At 45.4% G+C, this 21,925-nt stretch overlaps 6 protein-coding genes and 1 non-coding gene across 7 annotated transcripts; 4 read left to right on the forward strand and 3 right to left on the reverse strand.

Moving 5' to 3' along the window:
- Positions 1 to 827: 827 nt before the first annotated feature.
- Positions 828 to 910, reverse strand: F4813DRAFT_t73. Its single transcript has one exon. It is a non-coding gene; the product is annotated as a tRNA-Cys (tRNA).
- A 1,162-nt stretch (positions 911 to 2,072) lies between these two features.
- On the forward strand, positions 2,073 to 3,230 carry F4813DRAFT_389309 (uncharacterized protein; the record flags this gene model as incomplete). Its single annotated transcript, XM_049246812.1, has 4 exons — positions 2,073 to 2,483; positions 2,534 to 2,706; positions 2,756 to 3,147; positions 3,199 to 3,230. 4 exons carry the CDS (start codon positions 2,073 to 2,075, stop codon positions 3,228 to 3,230), a joined length of 1,008 nt encoding a protein of 335 aa, XP_049099539.1.
- A 593-nt stretch (positions 3,231 to 3,823) lies between these two features.
- F4813DRAFT_380717 (P-loop containing nucleoside triphosphate hydrolase protein) lies at positions 3,824 to 6,473 on the reverse strand (the record flags this gene model as incomplete). The annotated part of the gene is made up of 3 exons (XM_049245588.1): positions 3,824 to 4,453; positions 4,611 to 6,205; positions 6,260 to 6,473. The coding sequence occupies 3 exons, from the start codon at positions 6,471 to 6,473 to the stop codon at positions 3,824 to 3,826; spliced, it is 2,439 nt and encodes an 812-aa protein (XP_049099540.1).
- Positions 6,474 to 12,378: 5,905 nt separating this feature from the next.
- F4813DRAFT_389311 (uncharacterized protein) lies at positions 12,379 to 13,085 on the forward strand (the record flags this gene model as incomplete). Its single annotated transcript, XM_049246813.1, has 2 exons — positions 12,379 to 12,712; positions 12,775 to 13,085. The coding sequence occupies 2 exons, from the start codon at positions 12,379 to 12,381 to the stop codon at positions 13,083 to 13,085; spliced, it is 645 nt and encodes a 214-aa protein (XP_049099541.1).
- A 223-nt stretch (positions 13,086 to 13,308) lies between these two features.
- F4813DRAFT_358944 (uncharacterized protein) lies at positions 13,309 to 15,410 on the reverse strand. Its single transcript, XM_049243281.1, has one exon. It carries the CDS (start codon positions 15,206 to 15,208, stop codon positions 13,580 to 13,582), a length of 1,629 nt encoding a protein of 542 aa, XP_049099542.1. The 5' UTR covers positions 15,209 to 15,410; the 3' UTR covers positions 13,309 to 13,579.
- Positions 15,411 to 16,074: 664 nt separating this feature from the next.
- Positions 16,075 to 17,385, forward strand: F4813DRAFT_380719 (mitochondrial carrier; the record flags this gene model as incomplete). The annotated part of the gene is made up of 2 exons (XM_049245589.1): positions 16,075 to 16,174; positions 16,235 to 17,385. 2 exons carry the CDS (start codon positions 16,075 to 16,077, stop codon positions 17,383 to 17,385), a joined length of 1,251 nt encoding a protein of 416 aa, XP_049099543.1.
- A 712-nt stretch (positions 17,386 to 18,097) lies between these two features.
- F4813DRAFT_69012 (uracil-DNA glycosylase) lies at positions 18,098 to 19,821 on the forward strand. Its single transcript, XM_049248773.1, has 2 exons — positions 18,098 to 18,574; positions 18,673 to 19,821. Exons 1-2 carry the CDS (start codon positions 18,207 to 18,209, stop codon positions 19,382 to 19,384), a joined length of 1,080 nt encoding a protein of 359 aa, XP_049099544.1. The 5' UTR covers positions 18,098 to 18,206; the 3' UTR covers positions 19,385 to 19,821.
- The last annotated feature ends 2,104 nt before the right edge of the window (positions 19,822 to 21,925 follow it).

Here is a 21,925-nt window from a genome sequence, read left to right on the forward strand (position 1 = left end):
ATGTCACTAACAGTCCGTCCAGTCGCATTTATACTGTCATTATACATAATTACAAGGCTCTAATCTGGGGTCCTCACGCCCTTGAAGCCAGTGAGTGGCTTTGACGTTGTTAAGAGTTGACACGACTACAGGTGGATTGTTCCAGCTACCCTTATTCGGGACTGCGCCTATCGTATTCCCGAGGTTCTAGCCTGGATTCATAGTGAATATATAAACTGGAAGGAAACGTCAGACTTGAGAATCACTCGGGCTATAAGTAAAAGTAGTTATCACGTAGGCAGCTCATTTTATCTTGGTATAGCTAGAGTATAATCAAAATGGTCTCAAATATATACAATAAATACCCTATTGCTTAAATACTAGGGAGATGAATACGCAGGGTAGAAGACTCGTCTGGTATATCTAAGGAATATTAGTAGAAGCAACGTTTTAGATAATCAATCAACTTAGTTGGCCCTTAAGTAACAAGAGGAAACAGCGCCGGAAGATATTAGCATTGTTTATCGAATTTCGCGCGCGCTGGGCGTTGCGCATTAAATGAAAAATACTACCCATTTGGAAGTATTACGGATCAAGTTTCTAATGTTGCCAGACACGTTGCTTAAATTAGGGCGCGACATTTGATAAGCAGCGCTAATAATCTCGCCTGCGTTTAAACATTTCGCGAATTTAATAAGCAGTACGATAATGGTATTGTGTTAACGAGTTACTTGATATATAATAAGTCCATTTATGATTTATTGTCGAGTAAGTTTGTAAATGCGGGAGTAAAAAAATAGGGGAAAACACAAAAAGAAAAAGAAAAAAATCTTAGAAATCGCTTCCCAAGGACCGAACGCGGATCGAACGCGTGACCTTAGGATGATTGCTGTAACTGCAATCCCACGCTCTACCACTGAGCTACCGGTCCTTCTAATTGTTGGAGATTTGCCCCATTATTTTAAGTTATATATCTAGCCACAACACAGGATTGTCGTTTTGGTGGGTCTCTGGTTAAACACCCACGGAAATTTTTCTAATAACAAAATAGACAAAACAACAGCGTATTATAATATCAAATAAATTAATAACCCTTTAACAGTTTGATTGTCCAGCCAGCTGGTTTCCAACACGATATAATTTCCCAGAGCCCTTGACTATGGCGGCGATATAGTATTATACGAGATGGCTTTGGCAGCACTTAGCCGTAGTGGTCATAATAGTGGCAACTGATTTGATATTCATTCAATAACGTTGCTTATAGCAGGGTTATCTGGCGGCCATACTAGAACTGAATACTGTCCTCGTTGGAGTAACGAGTCCTATTATCAAGTTTTGTTAGTAGAGATATGAAGTACCGTAATGGTGCGTGTCTTTCTTTAATATATCAATATTTTCCATTCGCCCATACTCTATCTTCTTTCTCTTAATTTCCCCATTTCACTTCTCACTATTTCAAATACTCTCCTCGCTTATGGGTTAGTCGGTACAGGGTGTATCCTAGGTCCTCTAGCTTTATCTTGCTTACCCATGTTTATGTTTTGGCCTCACAAATATTAATATGTGTCTTCTTCCTGTAATTCGTCGAATAATTTATAAACTGACTGAGATGCAGCGTGATGTAAGGCAATTTAAGCTTTGGCGGCAGCTGTGCTCGCATACGTGCAGAAGAAGTGATAAGCGTCATGTGAGGACTTTTGCCGGCGACGAAGAATCCACTTGGTATATTTGCCGTGTTGGGAAATAATCTTACTTGCCACTTATTCCATGTGCAGATTAGATACCCATGTCACCGGCAAAATAATTATAGTAATGCGGATGAGACCTGGTTTCCTCATGGGGACGATCTGTACCACTTTGCCTCTATTCCAGTGTAGGTTTTCAACTACCGCGACATGCACTATGTATAGGAATATATTAGTTCTGCTTAGGTTGAGCGGGCAGGGAGACAAGTGGCTACACATGAGATTCCACGACTCTTTGAGTGTAGAACCGCACTTATAAGGGCTAACCGGGCACCGACTTTGAGATCTGCTTCGTTTGGTTCGCCTACTTCTGCACGCCTCTGCTGCCAAGACAAATCCACCGCTGAGATGAAGTCGTTCACGATCGCACTCGCGCTCGCTGCGCCAGTTCAGGCGGGTCTGCGCTTTGGATGTTCATCGTTGACCACCCAGCGTCTTGACCCTGTCGTCGAGCCTGGCAACAACCCTTCGGCCCATGTTCACCACATCGTGGGCGGAAACGCCTTCAACGCCACGATGACTGGTGATGTGGGCGCGAGAGCCACCTGCACCACCTGCGAGATGTCCGAGGACTTCTCAAACTACTGGACTGCTGTGTTGTACTTCAAGCACCCGACTAATGGCAGCTATCACCGAGTTCCGGTGATCAACAATGCTGCTTTGGCAGCTGGTACTAAGGGTGGCATGACTATCTACTATACACCGTACGATTTCACCACCGACAACTTGAGGAACCAGCCCATAACGGCTTTCAAGCCAGTAAGTCTCCTGGATGTTCTGTTACGACCTAGGATTTTGATACTTTGTAGGGTTTCCGCATGACGGTTGGCAGCCCGACAACCGACACCCTCGATCAGGCTAAGGGCCACATTGGTCTGCGATACAACTGTCTGCAGACTACCCTCAACAGAGGTCCAGAGATGGTGGACTTCCCCGATAGGCCCTGCCCGGGCGGTATCTTCGCTGTTCACCACTTCCCAGCGTTAGTAACTCACTACCCTGAAACAGATGCTTATAATGACAATGCTCAGATGCTGGGATGGCAAGAACCTTGACAGCCCCGACCACCAATCCCACATGTACAACACCATCAGGTCTGACGGCTTCACGAATGCTCCACCGTGTCCGGCGTCGCACCCTGTTCGGATGCCCCAGGTGACTTACGAGACCGTCTGGGACACTACCAAGTTCAACAGCATGTGGCCTTCAGGAACCCCTAACCCATTTGTGTGGAGTTTCGAAGGAAGCAGTGGATATGGCACTCACGCTGACTACATGTTCGGCTGGAAAGGTGACTCGTTGCAGCGTGCCATGAACAAGTCCGAATGCTTCTACGATGGCTGCGGTTCCATCACAAAGCAAACCATGGCGGTGGCCAACCAGTGCACTGTCCCTGACATGGTTGGCGAGGAAACCGACGGATGTAAGTTTTGAATCATCCTGGGATCAATACTTAAACACTGACTTGTTATAGGGCTTGACCACCTTCCGGGCATGAAGATGTAAGAGGAGCATACCAGTAAAGATTTCATAGTGGAAGCGGTGACGACTCTCCGCAATTCGATGCAGATGCTCGTTCGTTTCGTCTTGTAAATCCATTGGGTTATAGCCAGTTTTGGTCAAGAGAGTCCATAGTTATTTAGAAATGGCGCTTTGCGTCGTATCACCTGCAACACTCTTTTGGGACATGATGCTAGCAACGGCACTTGTGCGAATGCTATAGCGCTAGCTAATTGTGTAGTTGAGACACGCTCGTAGAGCTAATACTATGAGCCTGTTGGGAAGGATATCTCAATTGGTGTAGATGTGTACGACTGTTGAGATGTAAGAAGAGCCCTTGATATTGGAATATATTATCTGGTGGGCTCGTTCTACCTACTGCGGGTAGATTCAAGACTTAACGAATGAAGAGACCTCTGGCTCTCAAGTTTCAAGCTATGAAAAATCATAAGTCATTCCAGTCTGATATGGAATTCCCGCCAACCGCGAAACTAGTAACACACAAACATAGCCAGGTTAGGCCCTTGTGTTAAATCATCATAAGTGTTTACAGATCAGCGGCTAAGAGAAAAAGAGAAAAAGAGAAACGATGCCACCAATCAGTCGTCATAGACAGCGGAGCCTTTTCCGCCGTCCTCAAGCCCCTCTTCCTCATCGTCGTTCTCGACGCCATCACCGCGCTTTTTCTTCTGTTGGCGCAGGAAGTTCTTAAAGCCGCGGCTCATCTTGACTACAGTTCTCAGGTGCTTGTCAGTGACTGTGACTCTATCCTTGTCGTCCTCCAGTGCCTCGGTCTCCGCAAGCGCGACAGCCGTCTGAAGAGCGTTACGAATCTCGCGACCATTCCAACGCAGGCTCTGCACGTCATTGCTTTCATAGGCATACTCGCGCGTCGCTACGCTGATATGTACTTTACCATCGCTATCGCGTTCGAGTCGCTCGAAGCCATTGAGCCAGATCTTCTCCCGGTCAGCGTCCGTTAGTGGCTTGTAATGCAAGGCTACGTGGATGCGTGACGTGAAGGCTGAATCAAAGGTTTGTACTCGGTTTGTCGTTAGGAATAATACTCCTCTATGATATTCAAGTGCCCGTAGGAAGACTGAGACCAGCTCGTTTCTCGATATGTCCAATGCGTGTCGGGCCTCGAGGTACACATCGGCCTCATCGATCAATACTACGGCACCGTAGCGTTCACCTAGTTTCAGGAAATAGTCGAGGCTCCTCTCTACCTAATCCACGATCTAGGGTTAGCAGATATTCGATTGACGACGGAAATCTTTTTTTTTTGCTCGAAGTGTACATATAAGAAAACATATAACTACAGCCTTAAGTAACTTGCGGGTATGGCACCATTTTATATGGGAATGGGGAACGTTGAATACTAACATTATAAGAGTCGATGTTAAGATCACCGCTCGTGAGCGACAGCAGAGGACGACAGGTGAGCTCTGCAACACATTCGGCAGTGCAAGTCTTACCTACGCCTGGAGGTCCGTGGAGGAGGAAGATTCGACCTTGACCCTTGTTCTTGACGAAGTCGTTTGGCCATGGACTGACCTGACCATGAGTACTGGAAAACCTACCAATGAGTGAACGAACCGTAAGCTTGACCTCGTCATCCAACACGAGATACTTGAAGACTTCCTTGTCAAACTCGACATATTGGAGATTCTCAACGTTGAAGTAACCCCAACGTCGGTCCCGGAGTATGAATCCAGAGACAATCTTACTCAAGACTATATAGTAGAGGTCGTTTTCTGGTGGTGAATCGCTGGCTGGGTTGAGATCTTGCAATGTAGCAAATGGGCTCAAAGCATCCTTTGGATTTGCTTTAGTACAAGCACTACAGGTGCATTTGGGGGCGAAATAAGGTAGTTGATCTTTGGGCGGTGGCGGGCGAATATGTGGGGGAGGACATGCACGTTGCTGGCGGTTCTTTCTTTCAGGATGATCAAAGGAGTAGTGCGAGAAACCGACATTGTCAACGATAACACGACCTTCCAAGTAGCCCGTAGCGCCTAGATAATCCCGGCCAAAGTCAGGCTCCTTCTCGACCAGAAGCCCGTTATAAAACATATGGTTTGGTCCCTTTGAAAGTTCCCAGACTCTCTTCCCAAGTATAACTTGCTTAGCCATAGCTTCTTCGGGAGTGGCATTACCATTCTCACCCCGAAAGAAATAAGCGGGGATGACGGAAAGGTTTTTAATAATCTCTTCTCCATTGAAGGGGTCGATATCAAACTCGTGCATAGTCCGGCAGAACTTTTCCGAGGTATATGCAATATTCCAGCAGTGGACAACATATGGAATGCTACCTTCGTTGACGGATGGACCGCCGGTGATACTGGAAATAATGAACGAAGTCCACTGGCGGTCGTATTTTGCATAGACGATATCTCCAGGTTTCAATATAAGCCAGAGATTGTCGAAGGTGGCCAAAGGTATTTTGCTATTGTGTCTCTTCTCTTCTTCATGGATCTGGGTTCCCAAAGTTTTCTCAAGAAAATCAAGGAGTATATCGATGTGCTTAGCAGTTGTAAGGACATATTCATCATCATGGGTTTCTGGTTGGTTGATCTTATAACGAGCAAGCGCTGCTTGGTGATGGACGAGCATATGATATGGTGCATTGATAGTAACAGTATCTCCGAGGAGGGATGTATCGGGATAATACTCTACCACAGCCCTCAGAGCATTGATTAGATGGATCGAATTGATGACCATAGACGTATTTTCGACCTTGACAATATTCATCCCTGAATTTTCATCATGCTCTCGTCCGCGAGCATGGCGACGGGAATACTCATTGTTCATGTCAAAGTCGAAGTCAGGATCCCACTGATGACGACGTGGATGCGGCCTTTCCTTCTTTAAGGAGGTCGTGACTTTAGTTACAATCTCGAGGATAGGCTTTTTTGTCGAAGCTCCCCCTTCGTCAATGCCATCCAACTCGATGTTGATAGGCTCTCGACTACGACGCACTGCCGATTTTATTAGCAAGATTAGTTATAAGTTCTGGCAGTGAGACGACTTACAATTAACAAGCTTCCCACCAAGTGCCTTGTACTGGAGCACATAACAGATATCTGGGACCTCATCATCGGTAATCTCTGTGGCTGCGCCATTATTGACGACTGCTTTTGCAACGAGGGCTCTTAGTTTCTCAATATCTTTATCCTCGCCTAGTCCAACGACTTTGCCAGAGGGACCAATCTCTTCGAAACTAGCAACAGAGCTGTTGTCATCCATTTTATGAATGTCTCTGGGGTCTGATACATTAGAAAGATAGAATGTGAAAGGGAGCGGGGAATGCGTTGGCGGGAGGTTAACAGATCTATAACTTCCAACGTATTGTATAGCCTTACCTAGGTACTTACCTAGGTAGCTACGTAGGCTACGGATATTCCATGATAAGTAGCTCGTTACAAAACAGTAGTGCTGACCAGTCTGCCTAACTATGCAGGCTGTGCCAATAGTAGAATAGCATCGTCCAACGAGTGAGACTACGGCTAAGCCGTGAGACTCCAACATGCAGCCCTACGTTAGTCCGTCCAATAAGGACGCTGCGATGACACTATGTCATGTAGACAACCGGCGGGGTTTTTAGCTTAGAATTATAACATTCCGCGAAGTCCTTGAGTGAGACATAGGCTACAGCCTAACATGATGGTAATGAATATTAAGCGTTTTTATGTATACATTAGTTATTCACAATACTCCTCCCCGAAGGAAAATTAAGATGCTCAAAACCCTATGTAGGAATTAGACTGCTTGTCTTCATGGTCTGTTCAAATATCTGTAGTGAAGCTTCCGGTTCTACACTCAAGTTGGCATTTTTTACTATTGTCAGTCGGGATCGGGTCTTAGTTAATTCAAACGTACGATAGAACCGCACATTATGGAGTCTACAGCTCATCCCAAAGTCATCCTTGACCATCAACCCAAAGTCTAACCCGATTTGGCAAAAGCTGGGACCTTGGATCCAACATTCTGATTGGTTGCATTTGACGGGGTCCGCTTTGGGGTGAGCTTTGTACGACTTTGGGGTAAGTTTTTGGCGTTTTTAATTGCTAGAATAAGGTTAAATGCCCTATAAGTACAGCGCATTATAACCACTAAATTCCTTGTATTATAGCGCGTTTTATCTAATCAATTCCTAATCGATTAGGAATTGATTAGATATGCGCTTACCTATTTTTTATTTTTTACTTATTTTAAAATAAACTTTTTATATTTCATTAAGTCTTATAATGCTGTATAAAAGCGTATATTTATATAAATATAATGTTAGTGAAATGGTAGTTGAGTTTTGGGTGCGCTAGTACTATTATGGTATAAAATGGTCCACATATGCCTAATTGGGTTAGACTTTAGGTTGATGGTCAAGGATAACTTTGGGATGAGCTGCGCCCTCCACATTATGCCCTGCTTTGAAAATACGCATAAATGTCAAATTATCGAGAGACTCAAATACCCCCTTTTACGTCCCGTTGAGAGCGTATGGTGTCATGTCCTGGTTCGCGAACGTCTTCTTTCCGGACCACTCAATTGAGTCTGCCACTCTTACTACTTCATGTAGTATATACCTATATATATGAACATGGATAGTTATACCGTCACCTGAGTAGATGAAACCTGCGGCCCCGGCGTGCTCCGAATAATTTACCTTTGCCCCAAGAGCTTCCTGTACGTCAAGTCTTTGTAAGTATGCAACATGTGTCGAAGGGGCTCGTAATGATGGATCGCGAATGTCGCCGAGATAAAATCCAGGATGGTCTTTGTTTAGAACGCTAAGTATTAGATATTTGATCTCATCCATATATAACTTCCATGCAGTAAAGCAAGTATCAGTCATACCGACATCTGCACATCGATCAAGCGCAGGCTTGCATTTTGTGTTGTACCGCGTTAGAAGCTCCTTATAAAAGGTCTCATTAATGAGCTGTCTGTATGAATTGTTGTACAAGTACTCGATGTTAGCTTCTTCTTGAATAGTAGCGTCGAACCACCCATTACTGACACCCAGGGCCACTAAGCGGATCTCTTCGGCATAAAAATTGCCTTATCGAAATTATAACGTTCTGGTCCAAGATATAGCTCGCGAACTTGGGTCCATAATGACCATCGTGCGACTCGATGAAGATACCAAAGTCGCGATTTTCATATTCGAGAAAGCTATCGTAAAAAGCTTGAAGCAGATTCTAGACTAGAGAAGCAGCCGCTTTAGTCGAATTGACAGTGGCGTTATAAATGATAATCTGGACTTCGTGGCGCTGTGCTCAAAAACATTATATTTGACTCCATCCTGCTCCTCGAGGTATCGCTTGTTCGCAGTGCTTGGCGAATGTTGACGCAGCCAGAAACGTCCCGATAACTAGTTCAAGTGTCCACCACATCGAGAAAGATAGGCATTTACCAACCGTGAACCCTCTTAGCTAGATAGGAACAACTTCCTAATATCAAGAGGGCATATAATACACAGCGCCATCGCGGCCTTTGAAGGTTAAGCTTAAATGAACTTCATGGGGCATACGCATGTTCCAGCATGAGGATCCTTCTTTTAATCCCATACCCTGGTCGTTAGGATAGTGCATAACCACATCATACCCGGACTCCCCCGGCACTCGGCCGGCAGGGCTGGAAATTAGACAGGATACCTATTTGTGAATTAATTATATCTTACCAGACTCATCTTACCGGAGATAATAATGGTTGCATGGCCATAGCGAGTACCCCAACATAAGATAGAAGAATCACGTTGCCCGCGATCTATTGGCCTCAATGAGGTGAGAGTTTTCCTAACTCTTTTTTTTCTTGTAGATAAGTTAGCATTATTTCGACCGGCGATTCAAGTACAGGCCTATTACTATTGAGCAATTCGGTAATAATTTTAGACTATGATGATCTAGATAATTGGTATATAGAACAACTGAGACTTTATATATGTTCCTGTAATCTGAGATGTACGGCTTTAAGACTGGCAAATAGTATGAACTGATCCCCGATGTGGGTCTTGGCGTTCGGAGCCGAACTTCTTGATACCGTTAGTCTCGTTTGGGGCTCAGCAGAACAGCATCTCTTTTCCACGTTCCGCGTCCCGACTCTCCCTTTTCCCACTTTCATTCAAGTACAGTCCTATTTATCCCCCTGAAATAGATTAGAGCCGGGTTTGTTTCTAGAAGAAAGTCCCGTGATAGAGATATTGAAGAGTTGCGATTTTTGCAAGGCACGAAAAGTGCGATGTAATTAATGGTAAGCCTACCACACGTATAAATCAACAAACACTTCCGTGACATCTGTAACTTAAGGCTCAAGTCAATTCACAGAGTATCCTGGTCCTTGTAATCACTGCATTGTAAGTAGTTTAGCTATGATGTCTCTGGAGCGTTAGTCTTTGATAATGCTCCGCAAAGCGTCGAAAGGTGCAGTGCTATTTCAGTTGTAGGAAAATGCCCCAAAGACGAAACGATAAGTATAATACTATTACTATAAAAGACTATTTGGGATTGGGTTTACTAAGGTTACTAATAGTAAATGTTGTCCTCACATCTCCTGCGCCATTAAAAACCCAACCTCCAAGTGCGGCTTAAGTTGCTGAAAACGTAAAGTCTTAATACCCCAATATAGCGTCCTTTGATAGAATTGTAATTAACTTATGCTAAAGACTTGGCGGCATTTTCCCGAGCTATATGTCGATTGTATATTAACTGCAGCCAGAACATATAGAGCTCTTGGAAACGAAAAGACATTTGCAGTTAAAGTACACCCTTCTTAACCCCTATTGTACAAACTACTCTACTGAATGCAACAGGGGGTTGGACTAGTCAGCAGGTTGTAACTACTTGTATTAAGTTTATAATTTGCTGTTAGTACTTAACGCAGTTGGAAACGTTAACTTGGCTTTTTTTTTTTTTAACAATCGATTGTTGTACTTATCTTCTGGGATTTCTTCTTGATTGCAGCATTATGGCAAGTATATGCAGCGGCTTAAACAACTCAATAAAGAAGCTAACTTGAATATGTAGCAAATGTAGCAACTCCAGGTTCTATATAGAGTATAAGAAGGGACCAGAAATATGCTCCTGCACTTTCTGACATGGCTAAGGCAGATGCCCACACCAAATGTTATTTTCCTTAATCTTTAGTTTGTTAACGCAGTCTGTCTAACTCACTAATAATATACTTCAAGAAGATCCATCCTATTTACTTCCTCAACCAAAATGATTTCGAAACTATGGCTCATGCCCCTTATTTTGCTGGCTGTCTAGCGCATATTAAAGCACTATATTCTTTCAGGTGTGTGACTTGGCTTGTAGCACTAAGTTTTTAATAAGCCACAATTATTAAAAGAATATATTACAGTCTCTTTAAACTAAGGAATGATATTTCAGATAGAAGCAAATTCCCAAGTGTTTTTAGAAAAACATTTATGAACTTTACTGTTATTTAATCTATTCAAACTTGCTCAGTTAATACTTATCTCAATAATAAAACAAATTAGTAAAAGAGCTTTCTATCACAGTTTTTCATTTGGTTAATTCACAGAATAAAAATATATCTAAGCAAGGCAAGAAAATCCAACAAGTAAGAACTATCAAATTGGTCTCTTATCCCTGTGTTTGACTTCGACTGGTATTTCAATAGTATTAAGATGTGTTTATATTAATAAAACTTAATATATCCCACATGTATTTAAGATACTGATACAATATTTTCTTACATGAAAACGTTTCTTACAAAACCTGTTAAAACGTTCAATATACACTAGTTACTTAACTTTATGCTAAGTTATCCTTTGCCTATAAGACCGTTCTATCCAACTAAATTAAGTCCAAGATTTGTGATGCACCAACTGCGTCAAAACTTCATCGGTGAGCTCAGCCACAGCCTGATGCAATATTAAGCGATTATATACATCTATTGCCTCTTTTGTACATATTCTCTTAAAGGGCCAAGGATATTCACCTCTTACTAGTATTTAATCAGATAAACATAACATTTATTTTATTGTGTTGTTTATGATAGAAAATCTGCGGTTCCCTTTCATATTGGCAATAAACAGAACTAATGGATTGTCCCTTGGTGAGCATTTCCCTTCCTAGCCTCTCCGACTACCATCGTCGTACGCGTCTATACTAGAAACTGCTCCTGCTTTCCGCCTCGAATTAGATGTCAAAGGATTTCCTACGTCATCAGAGTCTAAACAACGGTAATGATAGGATGTTACTATTTTCACAAAGCTCGTCTATTTCTAACCCTCTAGTAATCTTACCTCTAGTATCTACGAACCTTGTCTGCTGTGAACTATCTCGATACCTAAGACGTCCCCGTATGTATGTTCTAGACTAGTAAAATATCCCGTAGCCTAAGGCCAAGTAAATATGAACCGTCTTGATCGTCTCAACCGTCATGACCTTCCCAAGCGTCTAGACCAAGCAGCCGAGAAAGACGTTGCCGACATACTTACTAATTATGTCACATGTATATGTTAGGACATTGTATCATCCCGCTTTGCGTACATAGCTGAAATATCTCCTACAGTTCTTCTAAAATAAACCCCCGTTACCTGCCACTCCCTTCTAGGTTTTCAACTTTGGACATCACACAAAATCGACGTCTTCTTTCCCTTTGCGTACATAAATGATCTGTTTCCCACAATTACCATTCTCAAAATTCCGTTTTGACGAAACAACTCCCACTATTTTTCCCTCAAGATCTTCATCGTTAAAGATCACTAGCAGTAGTATTTTGTCCTCTGTTGCATCCACAATATCCTGGGGTTCTTATTTTCGAAACTTCAACCTAGCAAGATAACTCTTACGTCTTTTTCTACACCCTTGGGCATCACGCAGCCTTTGCATACATGACCTACTCCTAGCAATTCTTATTTTCAAAGTTAAACTTCAGCAGCATACACTTCGTTGCCTTCTGGAATTTCACTATTGAAATGTCACATGGCATTTTCCACGATTAAATCCGCAACTTGAGACAGCAAGCATACTACAGCCACGTTTTATTCTTCTTTGCATATACTCTGGTCTTGTTCATTGAAAGACTTGTTTGAAAGCTCCTGAACACTACAAGGAGCTTCTTCCTTCCAGACTGTCACTCTTCGACGACACGTATCTGCATTTTCTTTCACTCCGAGTACAAGATGAACAACTACAAGGATGTACCGGAGACGATTATACGAGATATGATGATGGTGGGACTTGGCCAATTCAAGCAGATGGCCATCACTATTGGCAAGATGACCGATGTTGGCGAAGACGACGCCTCTAGGATTGCCGACAAGTTCAAAACAGATATGATTAAGGCATTCGGTGAACTTGTTGATGCTAACATGGAGGCTATCGAAGTCGCTATCAAGAAGCAGCTTGCCAGTAATGGAAGCAATGACGAGACTAAGCATAAGTTGGATGCTGCGGCACCCCAGGTTCGCAAGCGACCTGCTGAGGCCGTAGAGGGCCAGGAGCACGCCAGGAAGGGTAAGCTAAACTATATCAACCTAATATCTTAATCTCTTACTAATACTATACTTACTTTTTAGCCCCCCGCCGTGCCCCCCGCCGTGCCCCCCGCCGTGCCCCCCGCCGTGCCCCCCAAGAACCCGACCATCAACAACCGACTCGCCCGGCGTCCGCACGCGGCTATACCGCGCAGCTTCGGCCCGCACGCCCTAAGGAGGTCATAGTCATTTCGGATGGAGATGACGAAGACGATGAAGGGGATATGATTCCCGCCAAAGGTTTACCGGTCGAGGAATCTCGTTCTCAACGTACATCTCAACGTACGTCGTCGCAGGCCATCAACTACAGCATGAAATATTATTACGATGCGCGTGGTCTTTCCGATATCTAAAAATAAATACCTACGGCTGACTATCAAGTGTGTGAACGAATGATAGTCCGAAAGGACCAGAGGATGATTATATGAGTGTTACTGTTCCGGGTCTGGTTGTCTTGGTTCTGGCAGGATGCAGGATTTGTTTTTGTGTTTGCATGGATCGACATGAGAAGGATTATGATGATTTGTGAGGCCTACAGGCTGAGAGACGACCATATTGGTCATCAATCTTGACTAGGTACTATATTAATCAGGTCTGCTAAAGAATTCTTAGAAGTCAAACTTCAGTCGAATGAACATAGCATGCATACTTTGATGTTACCTCCTTATGCCTTTGCTCTATTTCTATGATATGTACGAATACCTATGATGCTATATCTCCCTATCTAACCTATGCACACGCAGTGCCTGAAAGTCACGTATGCTTTATGTTATGTGCGATCAACACCTAATAAGCCGCGGGGCTAAAGCGCCTCAAGCTTCGAGGTTCATAAACGCCTATCTACTGCCTACTCGCCGATCCCGTAACTCCTAACCCGACTGAAGAAGAATGGCTTTCCATTCTTGAGCGGGAACTCTGCCCAATCATCTGTTTGCCTGTTGTAGCTCCAGAAACCCTTCCACGTTAGCCTGTTGTTATTATTCCTATTTATGGCTGCCGCCTTGCCTGTACCCCGGAACGTAAGCTCCATGCGGTACATATATTTCCCTACACCCTCCGTCTCGACGTACAGGTCGCCTTCCGCGTCGACGAGAGTCGTCTCTGTATTAGTATTGTTGGTGCTGTCGTTATTCTTATCCGCTGACGAGGATAAGCGCCAGCGCCCCTTTAGCGCGGAGCCCATAACAGCGGAGGGCAGATAATGGGGCCCAGAGCCACCGCGGTGCAAGGCCACATTGTCTCGTGTAAGGTGGTGCACGACATGGGCAGGCTCGTCGGTGGTTAGTAGGCTGATGGCGGTGCCGTCGCGGAACAGCCGCAGGTACCGATAGTAGGTTACGATGTGAACAGGACTATTCCACGTAACCTGGTGCGCTGACGCCTGTCCCGGGCGGATATAATTGACCGTGCTAATATAACACCCATTAAATCGCACTCTTGGGCGCCGGCGGAACATTATCTTCCAGGACGATGCGTAGGGTCCACGAAGTAACAGGTTAGTTGTTGCTCGACTCTCCTCCTGTCGTTGACGTGCCAATTCCTCTAGAGTAAATGCGTCATTAGAGTCGGTGAGTCCCTGTGTTATGTCTAGAGGCTCCCAGCTGATACCCCTTTGCCAATGGTAGTGCATCCCACCGAAACCAAATTCGTGACCCAAGCAGACCCGTCGCCAGATTTGATCCTCGGTAGCTACCAAGTAAGCCAACCTCTTACAGACCCTGGCTAAACGCACGAAATCACCCACATCTGCGACCGCGACGTCTCGCAGGATATTGACGAGGATCTCGTCGGGCAGCATAGAAACGGGGCATGGGGGCGCTGCTACATCTTCGCATTCTGGTGGTGCTCCCTCAATTTTGAGGCTGGAGAAGCTAGCAATGAGGTCAGGTAGGGATAATGCGGGTGCTCCACCATCTAGGGAGTGATGGGCGGTATTGGGAACGGTTACGGGAGCGTTAGATGGGTTGATTTGGCCCGGCTTTATCCAACGGCCTGGGAAGTGCTTATTACGGTAGGATTGGTCGACATTGTCGTCCATGCGGAAGGCCTTTCGATAGAGTTGTAGACTATCGCCGAGTTTACCGGTCGCCTCCCTCTCGACGGCTTTTTCGTAGAAGTCTAAGGCGGTCTGGGGCTCTTGATCTATATCCTTAGTAGGGTCTCCATCATGACGGCCGAGCTTCTGGCTTGTTACGGATTTGCTAGTATCTGGCTCATCGAAATGCTGGGGTTCATGGTATTCATCCTCATCTTCGACTCGTTGCATAGTCTTTGAAGTTGATTTTCTATGCGTAAATTCATTTCTCCTCGGAGGCCTGTTGGTTGTTATAGTTGAAGAGGATCCCGGTTGATTAGGGGCTGTCCTCTGCTGCTGTTGAGAGCTAGCAGTGTTTCTTGATCGAGCCGAGACTTCGGCTCGCCATTGTTCTCTAAAGCTCTCTAGCTCGGATTGTATCTGCTGGGTCGGTTGGTCCATACTGGCAAACTATCGTCACAATTCTATGAATATGAATTTTAATGTACAGTGCTTAATTAAAGACGGTAATTAGGGTAAAATCTGGCGTATCGTAAGTACTTTTATGTGGGTATTAGAGAATGATTATGTATCTAGTGAGGATGAGGATTTTGAGGTGATTCGCGGAATATCGGATGAAGTTAAAAGTCGGCCTCTTGTAACGTTGAGGTACAATGAGGTGCTCCGGCGTGACGGGTTAGAGCTGCGCGGGATGCATTATCTAACTCCATCTTATCGCCGAACGACAGTCATATACCTGTATGTACTATGTAGGTATGTAGCTGTGGAGGGGTCTTAGTGGGGCAGCTAATCGCTAGCTCAAGACGATCCGATTGGGTTTGAACATCATGGATAAGACGATAAGGGACCGTGCGTTACCTTTATCGAGAGCGGTTCTCGATTTCCGCTGCGTCGGTCTGGAGTAACTCGGGCTCGGCTTAGGACCGGTAAATTCTCTTTAAAAATATTACCTAGTTTCGCTATTTTGTTCTTATGTATTAATGACGCGAAGAAAATCGCCTTCCCGCGATATCGCAGACCTCCATCACTCATCTTTGATATTCTTCGCCTCCCCTAATCTGGCCACTCATAATTACAACGAAATATCTACGTAAAAATTTTCTACATAGCAATACAATACCTTTACAACCCATTCACCCTCCATAATATTGGGTCGTCCTTTCTTTCTACAACAGATTGAGCTGCCATAAAGGGCGCCCCCGGCATAACCGGGGCCAGCGCATATAAAAATGGCATCTAGTCATAGCTTCGCTGGCCACAACCATGACCGATTAGGAGGAGGCGAAGACGCTTTTGCGGGACAGACGATGATTTCGTCCCAAGATGACGGCAACGACGGGGTGGATATCTCGGCGGGGCAGAAGATGCTCTCTGCCATTACCGGTAGTCTTCTTACGTCGCTTCTAGGTAAGCTTTTCTCTACGTCACCTTAGCTACAGGGCTATAAGCTGATATTACTCTGTACAGTCACTCCTCTGGATGTCGTCCGTGTTCGACTGCAATCGCAAGGTTCGTCGCAACCCATTGCAGACTTCCAGAGACTTGCAATTTCGTCACCTAATGCTTTTCGGCCATCAAACCTTGGAGTTACAGCGTGTTGTCGAGAGGTGTTCTTTATGAATAACAATGCCGAAGTATGCGTCGCCGGTCCGATTGAGAGCGTATCCACTTCTGGGGAATGCGCCGTGGAGGAGGTACAGAAGAGGCGATTTAACTCGACTTTTGACGGTATGAAGAAGATTGCTCGGCACGAGGGCCTCACGACGTTATGGAGAGGTTTATCGCCGACGTTAGCTATGACCGTTCCCGCGAATATTATCTATTTCACCGGTTATGATTGGCTACGATATAGCAAGACAAGCCCTGTTAGCAAAGTGACTAGGGAAGAATATGCGCCCATGGTAGCCGGCGCATCCGCACGAGTTGTTGCAGTTGGTGCGGTCAGCCCAATCGATCTATTCCGAACCCGACTACAAGCCTCACCAGGCTCGACCGCAGCTGGCCATTTAGCGAATACTTTCAAGGGACTCCGAGAGATGGTGGCTGACAAGGGGTATAGCTCTCTTTGGAGAGGTTTAACTTTGACTCTCTGGCGAGATGTCCCCTTTTCGGCCATGTATTGGTTTGGCTACGAGACGATCAGAGGTAAGCTTACCGATGCGCGAGAAGAGCGACGTGGCAGGCATTCGACTGGAGAGAATGACGGTTCAAGAGCGCGGCGGAGAACTAGGTCACAGAGCAGAGAGAGTCACGCTGCGACTTTCATGGACAGTTTCACTGCCGGCTGTCTTTCGGGTGCCTTTGCATCAACGATAACGATGCCATTCGATGTAGGTAAAACCCGACGGCAGGTTTATCAAGACACGTCAAACAAGGCCTTGCCTGCAGTGGAGAAGGCTGTAGAACCGGAAGCTCAACACATGCTTCGTCTCCTCTCGCACATTTATTCGACGGAAGGACTGGCAGGACTTTGGAGAGGATGGCTGCCTCGTACGCTCAAGGTTGCGCCGTCTTGCGCTATCATGATCAGCAGCTACGAAGTTGGTAAGAGAGCGTTTAGGAGTATTAACGAACACAAAACTCAGAAGCGCCACGAAGGTCGGGCTGACGAGCCTTGACATGTAGCATCACCCCTCTCCCCTCATTTCTGGATTTGCATTAGTAGGCGTTGATCAGAGTTACGATACCTTGCTTAGAAACCAAAGGGAACCGGGACCAAAAATTAGGGACGGTTGGACGGTTTGGTTTAATCACGCGATGTTCATTTTAAGAGACTACTGCGTAAATCGGAATAGCCCTGATGATGATTGTATATTATGTTACGGAAGTTAGAGGGAGAAAGAAGGGAAAAGGAAAAGAAAGCAAAAGAGGCGATGTATCATCACAACTCGACACCCAAGCTCTTGATGAGCTTTTAGACGAATTAATATGATGAGAATTCTGATGAGAATTATGAATTACGTAGATTGTGCTTGGACCTCTGTTTCCTTTATTACACATCATTTCTAGGACTTTTTGAGGCCCTGAACCTTGCACATCGTAATCGCATAAGCCACTTTACGCGTGTGGAAAGTCGCGTCAAGTGCGAAAAAGGGGGTTCGCGTCTTGGAGACGCGTCGAGATTCGGATCCCCATTTAACATAGAACCTTGGACCTTTCCAATGTCAGCTTTACTACAATTCAATTGTTCACTTTATTTTCCGCTTGCACGTCTAATTTGACCAACCTGTCAGAATTCCGTCTTTTTTACTTATTTGCCTAATAATTATTTTGGATTGATCCATTTTGGTGAAAAGCATCCACGGTGCCGTGTCTACGTCATTTAAGACACCTTCCGACTTGGGATATAGGTCGCCTATTAACTCGGCCTCGACCCCGTCTACACATACACTTATACTTACAAACTCTTACTGTATCCAAACCTGTAGCTACTAATACAATGTCTTCCAAAAAGCGCAAGAGCGAAGGTCTCACATCCGGTGACGCCAACAAGAAGCCCAAGGTGAACGCGAGTATAACATCGTTCTTCGGCGCACCTAAGAGCTCGCCCACCTCGTCCCCCGCGAAGTTTGGTGCGGGCCCCGAGCCGGCGCCCCTCAAGTTCGACAAGGACAAGTGGGTCGCAAGCCTAACGCTAGAGCAGAAGCGCCACCTCCAGCTTGAGATTCAGACCTTGGATCCTAGCTGGCTGGCTCATCTTAGAGAAGAGATTACGTCTCCCGAGTTCATCGAGCTCAAGAAGTTCCTTGAGAGCGAGGTTAAGGCCAATAAGAAGGTGTTCCCACCTAGGGAAGATGTCTACTCATGGTATGTTGATGTCGCATCTCGTCTTCTTACGCTCTACCTCTGCCTACCTCCGTCCTACATACTCGATACGGGGAATTGAACTAACATCACCCTCTCAGGTCTCGCCACACACCTTTCAACACAGTCAAGTGTGTGATCCTAGGTCAAGACCCCTACCACAATGTCAACCAAGCGCATGGCCTAGCCTTCTCCGTCCGGCCTCCAACCAAGGCTCCCCCTTCCCTCAAAAATATGTACATCGCGTTAAAGAAGGACTACCCGGACTTCGTGCCCCCACCCAACGGCGGCGGTTTGCTAACCCCTTGGGCGGAGCGCGGTGTACTCATGATCAATACATGTCTTACTGTGCGTGCGCACGAGGCCAACTCCCACGCGAACCGTGGCTGGGAGCGTTTCACGCAGAAAGTCATTGACTTGGTGGCGCAGAAGCGCACTCGTGGTGTCGTGTTCCTGGCCTGGGGCAACCCCGCCGCGAAGCGAGTTACTAAGGTTGATACCAAGCGCCACCTTGTACTGAAGAGCGTGCACCCGAGCCCACTGAGCGCATCGAGGGGGTTCTACGACTGCGGGCATTTCAAGCAGGCTAATGAGTGGCTTGCGAACAGATATGGTGAGGACGGCGTTATCGATTGGAACCTTAATCCAAGCGAGAAGAAACCGGAGGAAACGAAGAAAGAAGTTTTGCCGCCTGTCGTAGCTGTGGGAAAAGTGGGTGAGGAGAAGGGTGAGGAGGAGAGTAAAATCCTTCAGGAGGAGGGTGAGGAGGGCAAAGAAGATAGAGATGCAGCAAGTGATGCTGAGTCAGAGTGAGTTTCACAAATTGCGCATTATGCGGGTTAGAGATATAGGGCGTCCAGATGCCTTCTTTTCTAATTGTAGAGGTTTCCTGGTCGGCGTTCTATGTGGTTTACCAGATGCCTGGACTGGCGTGTGCTCGTAGTATATCGAGATTGTATAGGTCGACAAAAAAGCCTTTCAGGAAGAGATGGTGCATATGAATAATACCTAGCTTGTTTAAGTTTGAGCTGTGTACCTTAGTGGATAATACGCTTTGCATCTGTGATGTTGCTGAGCGTGTCCTTAGTCTGTCACGTATATACCTAGGTAGTCGGTATTGTTATAATCGCCGTCTGTTTCTTCGCCTACTCGAGCGACATGACTTATCAACTGAGTGCACTGGAGTAATGAGCCTATCCTTCTTGTGGAAGTAGTACAATCAGTTAGCTAAGATAACGAAATGTTTATTGTGGTAGGTTTGACAAATACCCGCCTAGAACACCGTCTAACCTAGGAACATATAATTGCCTCTACCCTAGAAGCGAAATGAAGAATTCGCTTCTCAAAACAAATATCATCTAATGCTACAATAAACTATGTAAGTAATTATGACAGCAGATATCATATTATAGTACTATGGATAAAATGTCAATAATTATGCTGGATCCGTTAAACGCAATCTGCTCATGGGCAAGCAACCCAGTACCTAGTTTGAGATTGAGATCAGAACCGAGATACCCTATGGAGGGTACTTGGGTATGGCAATGGCACTATAGCATCTTGGCGCATAAACGCGATCTGCGACGACGTTTCGTTGTGATGCTTCATAGTCTGATGAAGGCCGGCTTGTAAGGCTCATCTAAACAGATATGTCATCATCGGCATTAAGCTCGATTGAGGCCGTTGAAGAAATGTCTCGGGAACCGGATATGGAGACCTGGCTACCCCACCATAGACCACCGTTACATGCCGCCGTTGTACATAACGAGGTACGTATGTTAGTCTGTTTGTTCCATCTCTAAGGATTGTTGGAATGAAAATTCCGCTGGTAGATAGGTACTAGATTTTTATTCATTTATTTAAATAAACAAATATCAAAGATATGTAGGTAGGTAGTTAGCTAGCTGTTCTTGTATGATCTTGAGAATGTAATGTGTCTGTTGTGTAAGCATGGCCGCTGGGATAATTGTGGTTGTGGAGTGCTTCGTGAATAATATCCAGATAAAACTGCCAGATAATATGTGCATAAGCCCGAGATCCCACGCTAGTCATGCAGGTCCCTTCGTCCCCTAGATTCATTGAATGTTCTATGCAAGGCGAGCCACACACCTGCACAAGTATGTTGTACATTGGAACTGTTTAGGTTAGATAAATTGTCGACAGGTACACACTTGGTTAGTGGCGTTTTCCAGACTCAGCTTCTCAAGAGGCTCAAGCAGATCTAAGTTTCAAGGACCTGGCAGCCCACGCTCCTCGCCGTAATTTTGCATTAGTTTTTTCACCTGAGAAATCGCACAACCAGACGGAGGGACAGCTCGAGGAAAGGGAGATTGCAACATACTATGTACGTAGTATCCAGCCAATGTCTCGCACGAAACCCCTTGGAAGCCCAATGCGCAATCATTGGACGCGAAAAGTCGCGGTCGGTGTAAGACACGCTTAATCCAATAGCATTAGCGTTTCTGTACCAATAGCTCACAGCTAACTCTCCGAATCAGGCTTCTCCTGTTAGGGGTGACTTCACCACAATTGCCAACTCATCTAAATCCTAGCCTATAAGAAGCGACCGGCCGAACCGGGTCCAATGAGTTTTGTGAATTAATTGGCTTCGGATTCCGAGTGATGAGTTGTGCTCATGCAAGGTTGACGCCCTTTTAGAGAATGATCTGGGCGAGGAGGAAAGGGACGCGATAATATCTTGGCGCTTCGTTCTAAATGATCCATCCCGGTGATCGGTGACAGTCAAGGCGACAACGTAAACCAGGAAAAATATATTTCCGATGCTCATATTCCTGTTGTTTTGTTTTCATGTAAGGTGTTACACAACACGAAAACGGCTACAAGCAGGACCAAATCCAGATTAAATAGCTTCAAACGATGAAAAGGAAGGTTTAGGTAACCATGCGCTGGATGAATTCGGTCGATGGTGGCATCTGAGGTGGCATTTGAAATAGAACTGCCGATGGTGTTCCGATAATGCTCAACCCCGTCTGTTCAAATCTCACGTTGCAGGAGACGAATCGAGCTGCTGCCGATCGAACCCAGGCTAGGTAGTATTTCGTTTCACGGCCGCGATAATAGATGTCCATGGCGACCTAACAGAAAACGCTTCTCAAGAGATACGATGGAAGTGAAGCTATCGTTAAAAGAGGGTTGGTACAACACTTGCTGTTTGAATCGATGTGGGATGGTTCGACTTTGAGCTGACAGCTAATTTACCAATGACTTGGTAACTCACCCGGTCTAGTCAGAAAACTACGGTCCTGGTTTTCGTGCTAGTGAGGCAAACATGGAAGTTCGCAGGTCACCTAGGCGGAAGAGAGATAGGTGCAACTCCACCCAATTATGACGAGG

Source organism: Daldinia decipiens (genome assembly GCF_022478715.1).
Source record: "Daldinia decipiens strain CBS 113046 unplaced genomic scaffold F4813scaffold_16, whole genome shotgun sequence".
Lineage (NCBI taxonomy): Eukaryota > Fungi > Ascomycota > Sordariomycetes > Xylariales > Hypoxylaceae > Daldinia > Daldinia decipiens.

What these genes read in the sequence shown, in the direction of transcription:
- F4813DRAFT_69012 (XM_049248773.1), top strand. Translation starts at nt 18,207, where the DNA reads ATGTCTTCCAAAAAGCGCAAGAGCGAAGGTCTCACATCCGGTGACGCC. An exon ending in AGGGAAGATGTCTACTCATG is followed by an intron (nt 18,575 to 18,672) that starts GTATGTTGATGT and finishes TCACCCTCTCAG; the next exon opens with GTCTCGCCACACACCTTTCA.
- F4813DRAFT_358944 (XM_049243281.1), bottom strand. Translation starts at nt 15,208, where the DNA reads ATGGACCAACCGACCCAGCAGATACAATCCGAGCTAGAGAGCTTTAGA.